Source organism: Scyliorhinus canicula, chromosome 10, assembly GCF_902713615.1.
Source record: "Scyliorhinus canicula chromosome 10, sScyCan1.1, whole genome shotgun sequence".
NCBI classification, from domain to species: Eukaryota; Metazoa; Chordata; class Chondrichthyes; order Carcharhiniformes; family Scyliorhinidae; genus Scyliorhinus; species Scyliorhinus canicula.
The window spans coordinates 186,646,378-186,663,410 of record NC_052155.1 but is presented as its reverse complement, the minus strand read 5'-3'; the positions used below and the strand labels follow the sequence as shown (position 1 = coordinate 186,663,410).

The following is a 17,033-nucleotide window of genomic DNA, read 5'->3' as shown; positions in this document are numbered from 1 at the left end:
GGGGAGGTTACCCTTCTGTGTGGTGGTGGGGGGCACGCCCTGATATCTGTGAGGCGGAGGGAGGGGTGCCCCGATGTTTTGGGGGGGGGGGGGGAGTTCACTGATGCCTGGTAAGTGAGGGGGGAGGAGCATCTCATAGCCTGGGGGCGGGGGGTTCGCCCAATGCTTGTTGGGGGGGGTGCCACCGTGCCGGTGGGGAATGGGGGGGGGGGTTGTTTATTTTCAGCATCGGGGTGCCATCTTTGAAGGGTGCCCTGATCCATAGAGCCGGCCTTGCTGTCTCTTTCAGACAACCCCCCCCCCCCCCCCCCCCCCACCCCCACCGTCCCACTCCGCCAGACTGAGGGGTTAGCACAGTGGGCTAAACAGCTGGCTTGTAATGCAGAACAATGCCAGCAGCGCGGGTTCAATTCCCGTACCGGCCTCCCCGAACAGGGGCCGGAATGTGACGACTAGGGGCTTTTCACAGTAACTTCATTGAAGCCTACTTGTGACAATAAGCGATTATTATTATTATTATAAACCAGGCCCTCACTGAGTGCTGGAAAACCTGGAGAGAAAACCCGGCTGTGTTCCTGGAGAGATACACGTCGGTCTGAATCAGACTGTGGGACGATTCCACCCCGGACCTTATTTCAAGAGAAACAAAATTTTTCACGTTCTACGAAAGCAAAATATTTTAAACAGCATGGGAAATATTTAACCTTTCTGACCACAGCAATGTTGGGAAATGATTGACGTCGGTATCCAGATATGTTTTTCACAGATTATGCTTGTGTAAATTTAGTAGTAATCCGATAATGTTGCATAATTACTAATCGGTTTGATTGTGACAAATTGAATGGACAAATGAAAGATTTTCTTTTAATAAAAGGAGCTGTTTTAACTGAAAAAGGCTGGCCCTTTCCCACATTTATTTAACACCCAATAGCATTTATTCAAAGGTGTCGCAGACTAGTACTGTACCACACAAATATGTGCTGTTTGTTTTTTTTAACTTGTCCTCCACTTGTTTCAGGCCTGGCTCAGTACAGCGGAGACCCAAGGATAGAATGGCATCTGAACCACTACAGTACAAAGGAGGCTGTGCTGGATGCTGCCAGGAATCTCCCATATAAGGGCGGCAACACTCTGACAGGTATCGTGAAGTGTGTAAAATACTGTGTGTTTGTAAAAAAATAAATAAACGCCTTAAAAAGCAAGAGGTGCAGATCAACAAGCAGAGACTGGTGCATAAATCCATGCTGGTGCTCCCAGTGTAGTACTGAGGGAGTGCTGCACTGTCAGAGGTGTTATCTTTCAAGTTAGACGTTAAACCGCCCCCTGAGGAGGATGTGAAAGATTCCACATCCGCCGCTTTGAGGACGTACAGGGGAGTTCACCCCACGGTCCTGGCCAATATCGCTCCCTCATCTAACATTACTAAAAACTGCCCATTTTTTACATAGAATTTACAGTGTAGAAGGAGGCCATTCGGCCCATCGAGTCTGCACCGGCTCTTGGAAAGAGCACCCTACCCAAGGTCAACACCTCCACCCTATCCCCATAACCCAGTAACCCCACCCAACACTAAGGGCAATTTTGGACACTAAGGGCAAGTTATCATGGGCCAATCCACCTAACCTGCACATCTTTGGACTGTGGGAGGAAACCGGAGCACCCGGAGGAAACCCACGCACACACGGGGAGGATGTGCAGACTCCGCACAGACAGTGACCCAAGCTGGAATCGAACCTGGGACCCTGGAGCTGTGAAGCGATTGTGCTATCCACAATGCTACCGTGCTGCCCTTGGTCAGTTATCGCGTTTAAGTTTGTGGGCCCTGTCCGGGGGGGGGGAGGCTGCAAATTGGCAGATGTGTTTCCAACACGACGACAGTGACTGCACTTTAGAAAGTACTTCATTTGCTGTAAGCAAACATTGACTTCATTTTTGGGGGACATCCTGACGTCGGGAAAGGCGCGACAGAATTGCAAGCCTTTCTTTTCTGTGATAATTGAACCAGCGAGGGAAGTCTGAAAGCTATTTACTAGCAACAAAGAGGGAGTTGAGCAACATGACATCATGAGTTCAGGAGGAATTTCACAGCCCACAGATACAAGACTTCAGTGTGCTACAGAGATTATTGTAAAGTTCCACAGACTGCAGCAGTAGGTGTCCTGCAATGCACAGTCAATTTGCTGCTGTATTGGTTATAATAAAGGGTTGTTGTTCGGCCGATACTTGTATCTTATCCCGTTGATTCAAAACTGAGTTAACTTTAGTCATATCAATGCTGGATCTCTGTATTCCTCCAATTCTGGCCTCTTGCCCATTCACGATTCACTTCACCAACGGCGGCTGTACCTTCAGCTGCTGAGGCTCCGAGTTCCCTTATTAAAGCTCTACTCTTCTATCTCCGCCCTTTCAGACACTCCTCAAGCCTTATCCTTTGACCAGGCCCTTTGGCAGCAGCCCTAGTATCTCCTTACGTGCCTTGGACTGAAATTGTGAAGTGTAACGATTCTGGGAGGTGCCTTGGGATGTTTTCATTATGTCAAAGGCGCTATATAAATGCATGTTATCATGGTGAACAGTAAATGAGGTGTTGTTTGCGGCATTGAAACATTAAATGAATCAATGGAAAAGGATACATTCGCTGTGCTGAAAATATGACCTATTCTGCGGGCTGGCCTGAGGCAGTGAAACTACTCGGCAAACAGTGTAACCGGTGTCTCGCAGACTCAGGTGGAATCGCAGAGGCAGAGAGCTGAATATTCTCTATCGTTAATGCGATTGACAGGTTCTTGCACAACCTGCAAAGCACCGACTTTCTTGGTCAGACCCCATGTGCATTAAAAAACAGAAAGCACTGGAGAAACCCAGCAGGTCTGAGGAGAGAGAAACCGAGTTAACGCTTCGAGGCGAATGACATTGAACATTGAACCTCAGGAAGGATGAACTGACTCTGGAGGGGCTGCAGCGTATATTAACCAGAATGATAAATTGCCCTTAGCGTCCAAAATTGCCCTTAATGTTGGGTGGGGTTACTGGGTTATGGGGATAGGGTGGAGTTGCTGACCTTGGGTAGGGTGCTCTTTCCAAGAGCCGGTGCTGACTCGATGGACTGAATGGCCTCCTTCTGCACTGTAAATTCTATGATTCTATGAGGACTGGTTGCATAAATTTGGTTTGTATTCCTCCCAAGTTTAGAAGATTGCGGTGTGATTTAGTCACGGTATTTCAGATGATAAAAGTATTTGCAGCACTAGAAGGAGATGGAGCCAGGCCTTTCAGGGGACATGGCACCAAGGACATCCTCACACAAGGGGGGGAGTGGGTTGTGGATCCAGGGGGCTCAGTTAAAATTTTCAAGACAGGAATGGATAGATTATTGTTGGGTAAAGGGATTGAGGGATATGGGGCAAGTGGAGTCGAGATGGTGATCAGCCAGGACCTGATTGAATGGGAGTGCAGGATGGAGGGGCTGAATGGACTTCTCCTAGCAATCATAGAATTTACTGTACAGAAGGAGGCCATTTGGCCCATCGAGCCTGCACTGGCTCTTGGAAAGAACACGTTATCCAGGCCCACATTTCCACTCTATCCCCATAATCCAGTAACCCCACCAACACACAGGGCAATTTTGGACACTAAGGGGCAATTTAGCATGGCCAATCCACCTAACCTGCACATCTTTGGACTGTGGGAGGAAACCGGAGCACCCAGAGGAAACCCACACAGAATGTGCAGACTCCGCACAGACAATGACCCAAGCCGGGAATCGAACCTGGGACCCTGCCGCTGTGAAGCAACAGTGCTAACTACTGTGCTACCGTGCCTCTACCACCCCTCCGGGCAGTGAGTTCCAGATTTCCACCACCCTCTGGCCGGTGCGGAAAGTGCACCCTGCTTAAGCCCACGCCTCCACCCTATCCCAGTAACCCCACCTCAGCTTTCGGTGCAAACGCCACACAGACAGTCACCCGAGGCTGGAATTGAACCCTGGACCCCGGAGCTGTACGGCCCCTGCCACCGCCCTCCCCTCCCCCATTCAAGTGTACAAAAACAATGTGGTCAAAGATCTCAATCACTCTGCAGTCGGCAGTCAGACAAACCTCCCAATGCTTGGTTACATGATGGGCCGAAGGATCTCTTTCTGTGCTGTAAAAACCCTCTGTCTCTATTATGCATCGTAGATCTGGGATGCATTTACACTATTAGAGAGGTGTCAGTGTAATGCAGGTGTATTGCACAGCACTGGGATAAAAGATTCTTCCCTATCCTGTGTCCTTATCTATCCTGTGACACTTCAAACAAATGCAACATAGGTTAACAAAATAGATTTTTGCTCGACCTCGCCTAGCACAAGCCTGTTAAACACAGTCCTAATCTTTGAAACAGAATTTAACAACGGGAAAAAAATTCTGGAGTGTCAAAGGAGCAGCAAAACTTGGCAAAGCTCCTTCAGATGGGCAATTATTTCCTAGACTGATATGGACAATTGCCAACACATTTCCTGGGACAAGTCTAAACACATTGATATAAGCAGCCTCTCAATTAAGGTTCCAAATTGTGAGAGGTTTTCCGCTCCCCTTTCATGAAATACTAAAATACTCCCTGAAGAAAGAAGATAAATAAAATCTGTTTTTGCTTACACCTGCAAGGTTTTATCTCACTGATACAGTCTAGCTGGAGTCAGGTAATTTATGGATTTTGGCATAAAGGATGTACATTTGCCTAATTGTTGCAGTTCTTGGCTGAAGATTATACAAAAGCAGCCAAAGGCCTACATTGCTAAAACACCTTTCATTACCCGAGGATGTTCCAAAATACTGCACAGCCAATGAAGTGCTTTTAAAGTGTTGTAGTGGAGGAAATGTACAGCTAATTAGTGCAAAGCAAGCTCCCACAGACAGAAATGTGACAATGACCTGGTAATCTGTCTTTTCCGATGTTGGTTGGGGAGAAATAATGGTCAGGACACTTGAGAGAACTCGCTTATAGAATCATAGAATTTACAGTGCAGAAGGAGGCCATTCAGCCCATCAGGTTTGCACCGGCCCTTGGAAAGAGCACCCCACTTAAGCCCACACCTCCACCCTATCCCAGTAACCCCACCTAACCTTTTTGGACATTAAGGGCCAAATCCACCTAACCAACACATCTTTGGACTGTGGGAGGAAACCGGAGCACCCGGAGGAAACCCACGCAGACACGGGGAGGACGTGCAGACTCCGCACAGACAGTGACCCAAGCCGGGAATCGAACCTGGGACCCTGGAGCTGTGAAGCAACAGTGCTAACCACTGTTCCAACGTGCCGCCCATAAGCAGTGCCACGGGATCTTTAGCATCCATCAGAGCGAGCAGCTGGGTTCTCAGTTTAATGTCTGAATTAAAAGACGGCACCTCCAGCAGTGCAGCACTCCCTCAGCACTGCGCCGAAGGTGTCAGCCTCGATTTTGACTTCCCCTAAAGGCAACACCTTTATGCACAGAGCTGTCATGTGGTTGGATGAAATCAAACTGACCACAGTAGGGGTATTAATAACTGTTAGAATATGGTGGAGGAATAATATAGCAGCTTGTCTTTTACCTTCAGCAAGTTTATTCTGCATCCAACTCAGCAGAGATACACACTCTGTATAATTGCCCCACAGCTGTTCCAGCTACACTTACACTTTTTTGGGGGTTGAGTCAATAACCATCACGTGTCTTTAATAAGACAGTTAGCTTAACAATGTAATTGCCACAGCATGTAGTTGCTGATACGCTGGCACATTGACAAGGGGTGCATAATAGGATAGAAAGAAGATATTTTTCTTCTTTTGGTTAGGAAGTATATCAGTTCAAAACACTTGAGCTGTCTGTCACTCAAACCCTTGCCCTTATGTATGTCAAGCCTGGGATGATTCACTTCATCCCATAATGGAAAATTTCAATGTTGGGAGAGTGGAGGATAGAAATTGGTTGGTTTATTCTGACTCGTGCCGTACCAGGTGAGGACAATGCTGTAGGGTCAGGGGCCGGGGGGGGGGGGGGGGGGGGGGGGCTCTCCTGGTCTCCTGGCCAACATTTGTCCCCAGATAAAACAGACCCAGTCGTTCATTTTATTCCCCCTTGTGGGATCTTTCTGTGTGCAGATAGGCTGCAGTGTTGGGGCCTCCTTAGGTCGCGACAGGTGCTATATGAATGAAAAATTATTTCTTTAACTGCACACCATTCTCCCAATGAGATCTCTCAGGCCTTGTGGTGAAAGTAAGGTACAGTTATGAAACTAGATCCTCTCTTTCATACCTGTACGATATGTTATGCTCGTTATCAAGTTGAGAATCCCCCTATTTCCCCTTGTGTGAATACCTTCAGTTGCTAAACCATTAACGCTACAAAATGCATTTCCATCCTGAAAACCCTTTAGTGAAGACCACAGAAGCTTTCACAACATATAATTTGAAAATGAAATGAAATGAAATGAAAATAAAATGAAATGAAATGTTGATTGAAGGACAGTGTCAGATGGGACCTTGATCAGATCACCAAACGACGGCTGTTCAACCTGACTGGTGTTTATCCTCCACTTGCACCTCCTTACACGACTATGTCTCACCCTATCAACCCACGCCGCTATTCCTTTATCCTTCATGTACCTACCTGGCTTCCCCTTAAATCCTTTTCACCCCCAACACTCTGTGTGATAGCAAGTTCCAACCCTCCGGGTAAAAAAGTTTCTTCTGAATTCCTTGTGGGATTTATTAGTGACCATCTTTCTTTTCAAATGTTTTTTTGAAGTTTTTACATTTTATACACTATACACTTGTTAAAGATAGATGCGATGGTTACAATTTGCAAGTTATTTCTCTCTGTGTCTCCCCCCCCCCCCCCCCCCCCTTCGTTCTTCCAGGGTCCTTTCTTGGGCCCTTCACTTTACAGCGGGTAGTTGTCTGGTGTTTAGTGTGGGTGGTGCCCTCCTCCATCCCACCCCCTTTTGTCGCTTGGCCACCCCCCTTTTCTTCTCCCCCCTCCCTATCCTGTTGTTGGCCTTCCTTCAAGGGGTCCTTTTCTTGTAGCCTCATTCCAGTTCCTCTGGCCTCTGCGCCGGCCATTTATTGGCCTCCCCCATTTTTCCCCTCGCCTCCCCCTTCTTTTTTTGCCCCCCCCCCCCATCTATTTCTGCCTTCCCTCTGATCCTGTTGGCTCCTGTGTCCCCCCCACCCCCACCTCTCTGTTGGTTGTTGGCTTTGAATAGGTCCTAGAACAAGTTGGTGAATGGCCTCCACGCTTAGTGCAAGCCATCCTCTGACCCTCGGATGGTGAACTTAATCTTCTCCAGGTGGAGAAATTCCGACAGGTCTGCCAGCCAGTCTGCAGCTGTGGGTGGTGCTGCTGATCGCCAGACGAGCAAGATGGTCTGGCGGGCGCTTAAGGATGCAAAAGCCAGGACATCATCCCTCTTCCCCATGTGTAGCTCTGGCTGGTCCGTTACCCTGAAGATTGCCAGTTTTGGGCATGGCTCCACCCTCACCCCCTACAACCTTGGACATCGCCTCGAAGAAGGCTGTCCAGAACCCGACACGTCTGGGGCAAGCCCAGAACATGTGGGTGTGGTTGGCCGGGCCTCCCTGGCACCGTTCACATTTCTCCTCCATCTCCGGGAAGAACCTGTTCATTCGGGATCTTGATTCTTTTTTTAATGGCCCTTACATGTAGACTCTCTACAACTGGAAACATTTTCTCCACGTCTACCATTCCACGCCCATTCTTAATTCTAAAGACCTTTCTGGGGGGGTCACCTCTCAGTCTCCTCCTTTCTAACACGCTCGTTGTTTCAAGATGGTTACACCCTCTCAGTTGTGGCAGCCTCCTTGTAAATCTTTGATGTGCTTTTTCCAGGTCCTCGGTATCCTTTTTGTGATATGGATTCCAGAATCCATATGTTCACGCAACTCTGAATATTGTTTAACTGAGGTTCAATGTAACCTCTTCTTTTCAAATCTATTCCCTCGCTAGCGTCTCAGTGATTGGCTTTCTCCTTTTCTGACTTGCACAAGGCTGAACCTCCTTTCAATGCTTGATACACGTCCATGAGTTATATTAGTGCCATGTAAACTCAAGTGTGCTTTGTGCTGTTTTGTAGGCCTTGCTTTAACCTACATCCTTGAGAATAACTTTAAGCCTGAAGCTGGGGCCCGAGCTGGTGTACCGAAGATCGGAATCTTGATCACGGACGGGAAATCTCAGGACGATGTCCTTCCGCCTGCTAAAAGTTTACGTGATGCTGGCATCGAGCTCTTCGCTATTGGTGGGTCTCCTGTGTGGGTATAATCACCAACTAGACGCGCTGGCAAATGTTTAACCAGATTTGCATCATTAGTTGCTATTATTCATGTACTGGGGTAAGGGAAGCTCCCACAAATTATTTTTGGCAGTGTGTTTATTTTTACGGATTGCAATGGGGTTTCTCATGGTGGATAATCTGTAAAGAGTGAAACCTGCATGAATTGAATGCTCCAAAAAACAGACCGCCAGCGGGAAAAGTGAATCGAAACGGCCATTCAGGGACCCGAATATGGTACATGGTAAAAAATCCGAGAGGCATTTAGAAACCACGGACTCTTGCAAGTTACAAACTACAGATAGTCTGCTATGCACCAAGCCCTTGTACATCTTAGTGAAATGTGAGGTTATCCACTCTGGTAGGAAATTTTTTTTTTTTAAGAAAGCAGAATATATTATTTAGAATGGGGAAAGACTGGGAAATGTTTGAGTTCAGAGGGACCTGGATGTCCTTGCACACGAATCACAAAAAGCAAACATGCAGCAAACACCCTGAAAGACAAACGATAGCTATGGCTGCCGAGGAATTGGAGCTTAAGAGTTCGCCGAGACGTACTACAATTATACAGGGCTCTGGTGAATTCACACAAAACAAAACGTGTACAGTTTTGGCCCTCTTACCTAAGAAAGGATATTCTTGCTGTAGAGGGAATGCAAAAAGGATCACTAGACGGATTCTTGGAATGAATGGATCTCCCTCTGAGTTCCTGTGTGGGAATTGAGGTAGATGGTTGCGATCTTGTTGAGAGCCTGAACTGTCTCAAAGGGCTAAATGAGTTAGTCCATCTCTTATTTCTTACATTTGTGAAGCACAGGCCTTGCACTCCAGTGCACCCCAACAGTGGATTTTGTGAAAGAAAGGCAGTTATGGAAATGGGGGGAGAATAACAGAAAATGCTGGACAATCTCAGCTGGTCTGACAGCATCTGTGGGGGGGGGGGGGGGGAAACGGAGCTAACGTTCCGAGTCTGGATGCCTCTTTGTCAAAGGAATGGGGGAGTTGTTTACCCAGCATGCCTAGCGTCAGAGAAACCTCTCCATCTCTGAGATCAGAGACGAGCATAGCCCAGTCCCCGAGTTGGAGGGGTTTCTCTGTTGCTCCAGGTGCTGGTGTAGAAAGAACTCCCCATTCGACTGGGAAATTTTACAGTTTCTACAATGACCATCTTGAAAATAAGGACAGCTGGAAACAAAACGATAGCTGATGCCAGCTCCTTAGGGCAGTGTTTTTCAAACTTCTTTTCCAGGGACCCATTTTTACCAACCGGCCGACCTGCGCGATCCACGCCGGCCGACCACCGCGGTCCACGCCGGCCGACCTGAGCAACCCACCATTTTCTCTTACCTTGTTTGTTCCTGACAAAAATGGAGGAAACGGTTTTGGGTCCCTTTGGCCCCCACCGAACTTGGAAAACAAAAGGCTGCGACCATATAAAAAAAATGTGGCTGCACTGCACATGCGGGCCCGAATTTTTGAAATCTGTTCCTGGCCATTTTGAAGGCCACTCGCAGCCGGCATTATTAAAAGCTGGCTGCTGCGGCTGTTGCCCGCGGATTTGAGTGATCAGGAGCGCCGCGACGGACCGCTCCGCGACCCTCCCGACACCCGCCCTCAACCCACCCGCGGGTCGCGCCCCCAAGTTTGACAGTGCCCGCCCTAGGGTATCTGTAACTTGCAGCTTCCGCTGCCTTTCCCATCCCTCCTCCGTATTATCAACATTAAATTGCCGCCAATTTTCTATCCTTTCTGTTGAACAACAGGGGTGAAAAATGCAGATGTGAATGAGCTAAAGGCAATCGCCTCTGAACCTGACGAGACACACGTCTACAATGTGGCTGACTTCAATATCATGAACACAATCATTGAAAGTCTGACTAAAACGGTGTGTTCACGTGTGGAAGAGCAAGATAAAGAAATAAAAGGTATGAAACTGCGCGTCTGCACTTGGCATCAATCTCATTATTGAATGAAATGCAGTAAAAGCTGTGCATGGGTAGCTGACCAGATGCCTGTTCAAAAAATTCCGGCCAGATCTTCCCTCTCATGATAACAAGTGCCTGACCATTACTGCCAACATTATGCCCATGTCATTTCCAATCAAGTTCTCTCTCGTCCCTTCTTCACACCTTTTCATCTGCCTCTATTTTTCACTCTATCCCTGAGCTCGGTACATTTTCTAGGATCTATCGAATAAGTGAAATTCATACATTGTTAGCTTTTCACACAGACACGGCTTTTTGTAAAGACAAGAAAAACTCTCCATATAAACTTTTATCTCCAGAGGTTGTTGAAAATTTGTACCTGGCTTTTCAGACTTATTCGAAGAGCTTCTGGGCAGAATCTTCTAGAAGCTGAAGAAAAATATTGAGCGAGATTTTCCGGTCCGCCTGTCTTTCTCGGCGGTGCGCTGTTCGCCGGCGGCGGGATTCCATCTTCCCGTCGCTTGACGATATAACCACCCCACATCGCCACCGCCGGGAATGCCCTGGGCGGGGAAGGTGAATCGCAATGATCGGAGAGTTACAGCCATGGCCTTGGTGTAGCTCACTGACTGGGGATGTCTTGTGTGGAATTGGGCAGCATCCCTGCCTCTGAGCCGGACCCTCTGGGATCAAGTCCCACCCCAGGACAAGAAAGGTGTGTCCATCACGCGGCCAAACAGGTTGAATATCCGCCTGTAAATTCTTCCCAACACATGCAGATGGTAGGCATAGGGGGTGATTCCTGGTCAGCCATATGTGAAGGAAAGAAACCACAGCTCTGGACTACAACATGCATGGAAATACACATGTACATAAATACACATGTATGGAGATGCACATGTGTGTAAATAAATGTGTGGAAATACACATGCATGTAAATACACATGTACATAAATACACATGTATGGAGATGCATGTGTGTAAATACATGTGTGTAAATACACATGTATGTAAATACACATGTTTCCACAGCAACGTGGACTTGCTGAATGGTATTGATGTATCTAAGGGAAGGAGCAGGTGGTTTAAAGGGGATGTGAAGAAAAGCTTCGATTGGAGTTTGGAACTCGCTGCCAGGAAGGCTGGTCGAGGCAGGAACCCTCGCTAATTTAAGAAGCATTGCGATGGGCATTTGAAATGCCAAAGTGCACAAGGTACACACCGAGTGCTGGAAAATGGGATTAGAATAGGCCTGATGGCCGACACACACACGAAGGCCTGATGGGAAATCCTCTTTCTGTGCTTTGAAGCTCTACGATTCTATTTTGTGACATAAGTCTGACTACACAATCCAAATTAAGTCAATTCTGGACTGGCATAGTGGGCGAAGCCAAGTTTGAAATAGGGAAGGTTAATGCCTTTGAGTCAAACTTTAATGAAGGCACTGAAAACCACAAAGGCAATTTAGTTGATCTATTGAAGTATGGGGTGAAATTTCCCCCACGGAATTCTGTTTCAGCTGGCAGCGCACCCTCGCCCGCCGGTATGATGAAGTAACGTTGGCAATCCCCGTGTTAAATGTGGACACTAATATTGCAAAAAACTGACACAAAATCTGGGACAGCAGGAAATGAAATGTTGCAGACAGGAAGTGAAACACATAAATGAAATACTTTGGGCAGTCCAGGAATTTGTGTTGATTTTTGGTTGAGGTCTAACTTCACATGACCTTAGTACCGATGTTGATTAAAAAGATGCAACTTACACGTGAAGAACGCCCATCACCAAACAAACACTGTATTGTAATTGGGAGCTCCGTAGGGTCAGATTTGGGTGTGGGGGGATGGGGGGGAAGGGTTGGGGTAGGGGGATGCAGGGCTACCCCAAATATATGTTGGGGAATTCCTCTCGGAACTTCACAGGTAAGGGTTTGTGCAGTAATTGCCCAGAGAGCAAACTTCCTCTGTGATGCTCCATCAATTGACCACAGAAGCGAAGTTGTAGTCCGAAACTAAGGCTTTAATAGACAAGATGTTTCCCCAGCAGCTCAGGTACAGAAAGGAAGCTGTGGGGAACACACGGGCTCTTATACCCCGCCTTACAGGGCGGAGCTATCTTCCAGCTCTAACCAATGGGTGACTACTGTTACATACCATTGGGCCAATGAGCAGCGAGCCTTCTCCACCAATGGTCTCTCAGCATTGCTAGTTACCGTAATACCTCTAGTCATACTACCACACTCTGGGAAACTGCCCTGCGCTAGGGACCATCCGAAAATGTGATTTAAATTTGCAAACTTCGGAATGTTCCACCAGTGACACACCAATAGTTGCTCCGGAAAAATTAGATGAAACCGGAGCTGCCGGAGCACAGTATATTGTGAATTTCTTTTCCCCTCATGGATATTTCATGGAACTGTTCTTTTTTTAAACATGTAGATTTGAAATTTAAGGTTTGAGGTCAATGCAGACACAGTGAGAACATACAAACTCCACACAGACAGTAACCCAAGGCCAGGGTTGAACCTGGGTCCCTGTCGCTGTGAGGCAGCGGTGCTAACCACTACGCCATCATGCCTTTATTAACTTAGTAAGAAGTCTTACAACACCAGGTTAAAGTCCAACAGGTTTGTTTCAAACACGAGCTTTCGGAGCGCAGCTCCTTCCTCAGGTGAATGGCGAGGTATACCTCGCCATTCACCTGAGGAAGGAGCTGCGCTCCGAAAGCTCGTGTTTGAAACAAACCTGTTGAACTTTAACCTGGTGTTGTAAGACTTCTTACTGTGCTCACCCCAGTCCAACGCCGGCATCTCCACATCTTTATTAACTTAAGGAAGGAAATCTAATCTACCTCCCTTTTCATCAAAGTTATCAGGATATTAAGGGGAGGAGAGAGGGTTGATCAAGGGGAACAATTTCCATTGGATGTTAAGCCTAAAACTGGGGGGGGGGGAATAGACTAGATATTCGAGCCAAACCCCCCAGGAATGAAATTAGGAAACATTTCTATGCAGGGAAGGTGGTTTAAGTTTGGGACCCTTTTCCACAAATGGCACACGATGCTAGAAGAATTATGATTCTCGTATCTGAGATTGATGGATTTTTCATCAACCAAAGGTACTAAGGGATATGAAAAAAAGGCGGGCATATGGAGCTAGTTCGCAAATTAGCCATGATCTCATTGACTGGCAGGACAGGCTCGAGGGGCTGAATGGCTTCCTCTGTTTCTATGTCCAGAATTTCACGCTACCTCCACAGCGGGTTTTTAGCCTGCCCATCTCGACCTCGCAGTAGTCGCGTTGGGGTGGGCAAGGCCTCGGCAGGCAGCTCACCCTTGCCCCAATTGAGTCTTAAAGGCTGTTCCTCCACCAGCCTTATCTTTTAGGTTGGCGTGAGCATTTACCTGTCGTTGGGGAAGCCTGAAAATGAATTGACTTCAACCTTGGCGGGAAGGAATGGGGGGGGGGGGGGGGGGAAAGGAGAGAGGTGGGGGTGGGGGGGAGATAGATGGGGGGGGGGGGAGAGGTGGGGGGGGTGTCCCTTTCTGACGTTTGCCACCCACCCACTAAGGTCTGATGGCCATTGGGCCTGCCCCCCCCCCCCACCTATCAGCCCCACCAGCCTCTCCCTCCACCCTCCCGCCACCCCCAAGGCCTTCCTTGCCCTCTGCGGCATGGGAACCCCAGAACCTACTCTGCCGTCTGGTCCCGGACTTAGAGATTGGAAACCCCACCACCCGAAACATTCAGACCTCCGTTTTCCACTTGGCAGCTATGCGGACAGCTCTGTCTTATTCTGACCTCAGAATACCAACTTTGTATTGTTCTCCCAATCTCTAGAAGCAACTGGAAGTGTGACCTCGAACCCAGTGGCTCCCACAAACCTCGTTACAAGCGACGTAACAGCGCGAGGTCTCCGTGTCAGCTGGACACATGCCCCTGGGAAAGTGGAAAAGTACCGTGTTGTTTATTACTCTACCACGGCTGGTCAACCAGAAGAGGTACGTCAGTGTTTAGTCTAGTTGCAAGCATGTAACTATATAATTGTACCAAATTGTATATACCGTTGTATATACAAAAGCAAAATATTGTAGATGCTGAAATCTGAAGTTAACTATGGAAAATGCTGAAAATATTCAGGAAGTCAGACAGCATCTGACCTGGTGACAGATAAACAGAGTTAACGGCCTAAATTACCCATTGGTGCCAGGTACCCAACATCAGGGCTACATGAGGTTCATGAGTCTACTCTTGCAGTCAAAGCGCCCAACTTTCCCTGTGACGGGGTCCTCACTGTCTGTCTCCACCTTCACCAGCCAATTTGGGATGAGTGCATTTTGTGAGGCAGGAGCAGGCGGAATGCAGTCCCCAGTGGCAGGATTGGGAATTGCTAAGACAGAGAGGTCAGCACCAGGGCAACTCAAAATGGGGGTGGCCGGGGCCAGTGGGTTCTCAAAATGTCCCGCAGCGGAGCCTTAATTCTTTTCTAATTGTCTGCCTGTCTCTGTGGAGTGGATGACTGATTCCCATGGAAGTTCGCCTCTGGAACACCCGCCCCCCGATGGCAGGGCACCACGGAGAGATACCCAGGGCAGAATTCAGCCCAACGTTTCAGGCCAATGACCTTTCATTGGAAATAGTCAGAGACGTGACAGGTTCTAACCAACACGGGAGGTTGGGCAATATGGAAGGTTTGTGATACGGCGGAAGGCAGGGGAGATAAATCTCAGACGGGATAACGGGATGGGGCAGAGAGAAATGGTGACGGGGACCTGCTAAGAAACCAAAGCTGGGTCGAGAGGCGGTGCGAAAGGCAACAGCAGAACGATTTTCAGGAGCAACTCGCCGAGAAATCGGGAGCAGGGATTGCTGTCCAGAATTGTGGAATCTGGAATTTTATAAAGCACCGAATCTGAAAACGAGATTCTGTTCCTCGAGCTCACATCGAGGTTTGTTACAGCATTTTAAAAAAAATTTTAAAAGTCAGTTTGAGCATATGAAAGGATGAATAATGTTGGCAGGTTATATGTAACAGGTTAACATGTTCCCCAGAAAGTAACTTTTGTCGGTCTATTTGCTAGCAGTGTGCAGTACCCTTTCCAGGGCTATTCACCTGATACAGCCTGAGATCACGGTGCTGTGCTGAGCCCCAATCTAACATCCAACATGAACCAGAAATATACTTTAGGCCCTGTGAATTTCACAGGCATTGGATCCAGTGTCTTTTTTCATTCTTGCTCAGGGTGTGGGCTATCGCTGACTAGACCAGCATTGTTACCCATCCCTAATTGCCTCTTGAGAAGGTGGTGGTGAGCCGCCTTCTTGAACTGTTGCATGTGGTGTAGGTACATCCGCAGTGCTGTTAGGGAGACAGTTCCAGGATTTTGACCCAGTGACAATGATGGAATGGTGATATTGTTCTAAGTCAGGATGGTGAGTGACTTGGAGGGGAACTCACGGTTGGTGAGGTTCCCAGGTATCTGCTGCCCTTGTCTTTCTAGATGGTAGAGGTCGCAGGTTTGGAAGGTGCTGTCAAAGCAGCCTTGGTGAGTTGCTGCAATGCATCTTGTAGATGGTACACACCGGCTGCCACTGTGCGTCGGTGGCGGAGGGAGTGGATGCTGAAGGTGGTGGATGGGGTGCCAGTCAAACAGGCTGATCTGTTCTGGATGGTGATGATTTTGTTGAGTGTTGTTGGAACTGCATTTCTATAGCCTTCCAATGGCATAATACATTCACCACACAATGTCCCATCACCCTTTGCAGTCAATTAAATACTTTTTGAAGTGTAATCACTGTTGTAACATAAGAAACACAACAGTCAATTTTCACACAGCAAGATCCCACAAACAACAATGTGATACTGGCCTGGCAATCTGATTTTGTGATGTTGGTCACCTGAACTGCAGGTGTGAAATGGTCCAATAATGTATGCAGGGCACATGCAGCCACTTTGCACTGGGTATGAGCCACATTGGTTCAGGCAAACTGCTGTTATCATTCAGACACCTGCCCAAAACACATGTCACTCATCTCCTAACTTCCCAAAGCCTGCCCACCATCTACAAGGCACAAGTCAGGAGTGTGATGGAATACTCTCCACTTGCCTGTGTGAGTGCAGCTCCAACAACACTCAAGAAGCTCAACACCATCCAGGACAAAGCAGCCCTGCTTGATTGTTCCCCCTTCCACAAACATTCATACCCTCCACCACCGACGCACAGTGGCAGCCGTGTGTACCGTCCACAAGATGCACTGCATCTCATTCAGCAGTACCTTCCACTTGGAAATATATCGGCTGTTCCTTCCCTGTCACTGGGCCAAAATCCTGGCACTCCCTCCCTAACAGCACTGTGGGTGTACCTACACCTCAGAACTGCAAGCGGCTCAAGAAGGCAATTCACCACCACCTTCTGAAGGGCAAATAGGGGTGGGGAATTTCATACCCTTATCCCGTGAAAGAATTTTAAAGAATGATTTATTTTGGGATGATTTTCTGCGATGGGGCGTGAGACAGCACAAGAGGCTCAGAAGTGTCTTTCACGCCAGAGTTCATGAATTATCCGGCTTTGAACTGACTCCAGCCGTTCCGCGTTGTGACTAACAGTCAGATAAAGAAATGCACGTCCTTTTCGCCCTAGGTGGTGGTGGATGGAACGGAGTCGACAGCTGTCATTCAGAACCTGATGTCCCTGACTGATTACCAGCTCGCGGTGTTTGCCATCTACGAGAAGGCAGCCAGCGAGGGATTACGTGGGGCCGTAACCACACGTGAGTAGCACGTAGCTAAATCCCAATC

General features: G+C 47.9%; 1 protein-coding gene across 1 annotated transcript in view; it reads left to right on the top strand.

Moving 5' to 3' along the window:
* Nucleotides 1-17,033, top strand: part of col14a1a (collagen, type XIV, alpha 1a) — a 227,908-nt gene that overhangs the window by 82,361 nt on the left and 128,514 nt on the right. Inside the window, exons 7-11 of the mRNA XM_038810331.1 lie at nucleotides 1,019-1,138; nucleotides 8,114-8,278; nucleotides 10,075-10,236; nucleotides 14,075-14,235; nucleotides 16,876-17,005. Of these exons, the coding sequence (XP_038666259.1) occupies nucleotides 1,019-1,138; nucleotides 8,114-8,278; nucleotides 10,075-10,236; nucleotides 14,075-14,235; nucleotides 16,876-17,005 (738 nt within the window). The remainder of the gene's footprint in view (nucleotides 1-1,018; nucleotides 1,139-8,113; nucleotides 8,279-10,074; nucleotides 10,237-14,074; nucleotides 14,236-16,875; nucleotides 17,006-17,033) is intronic.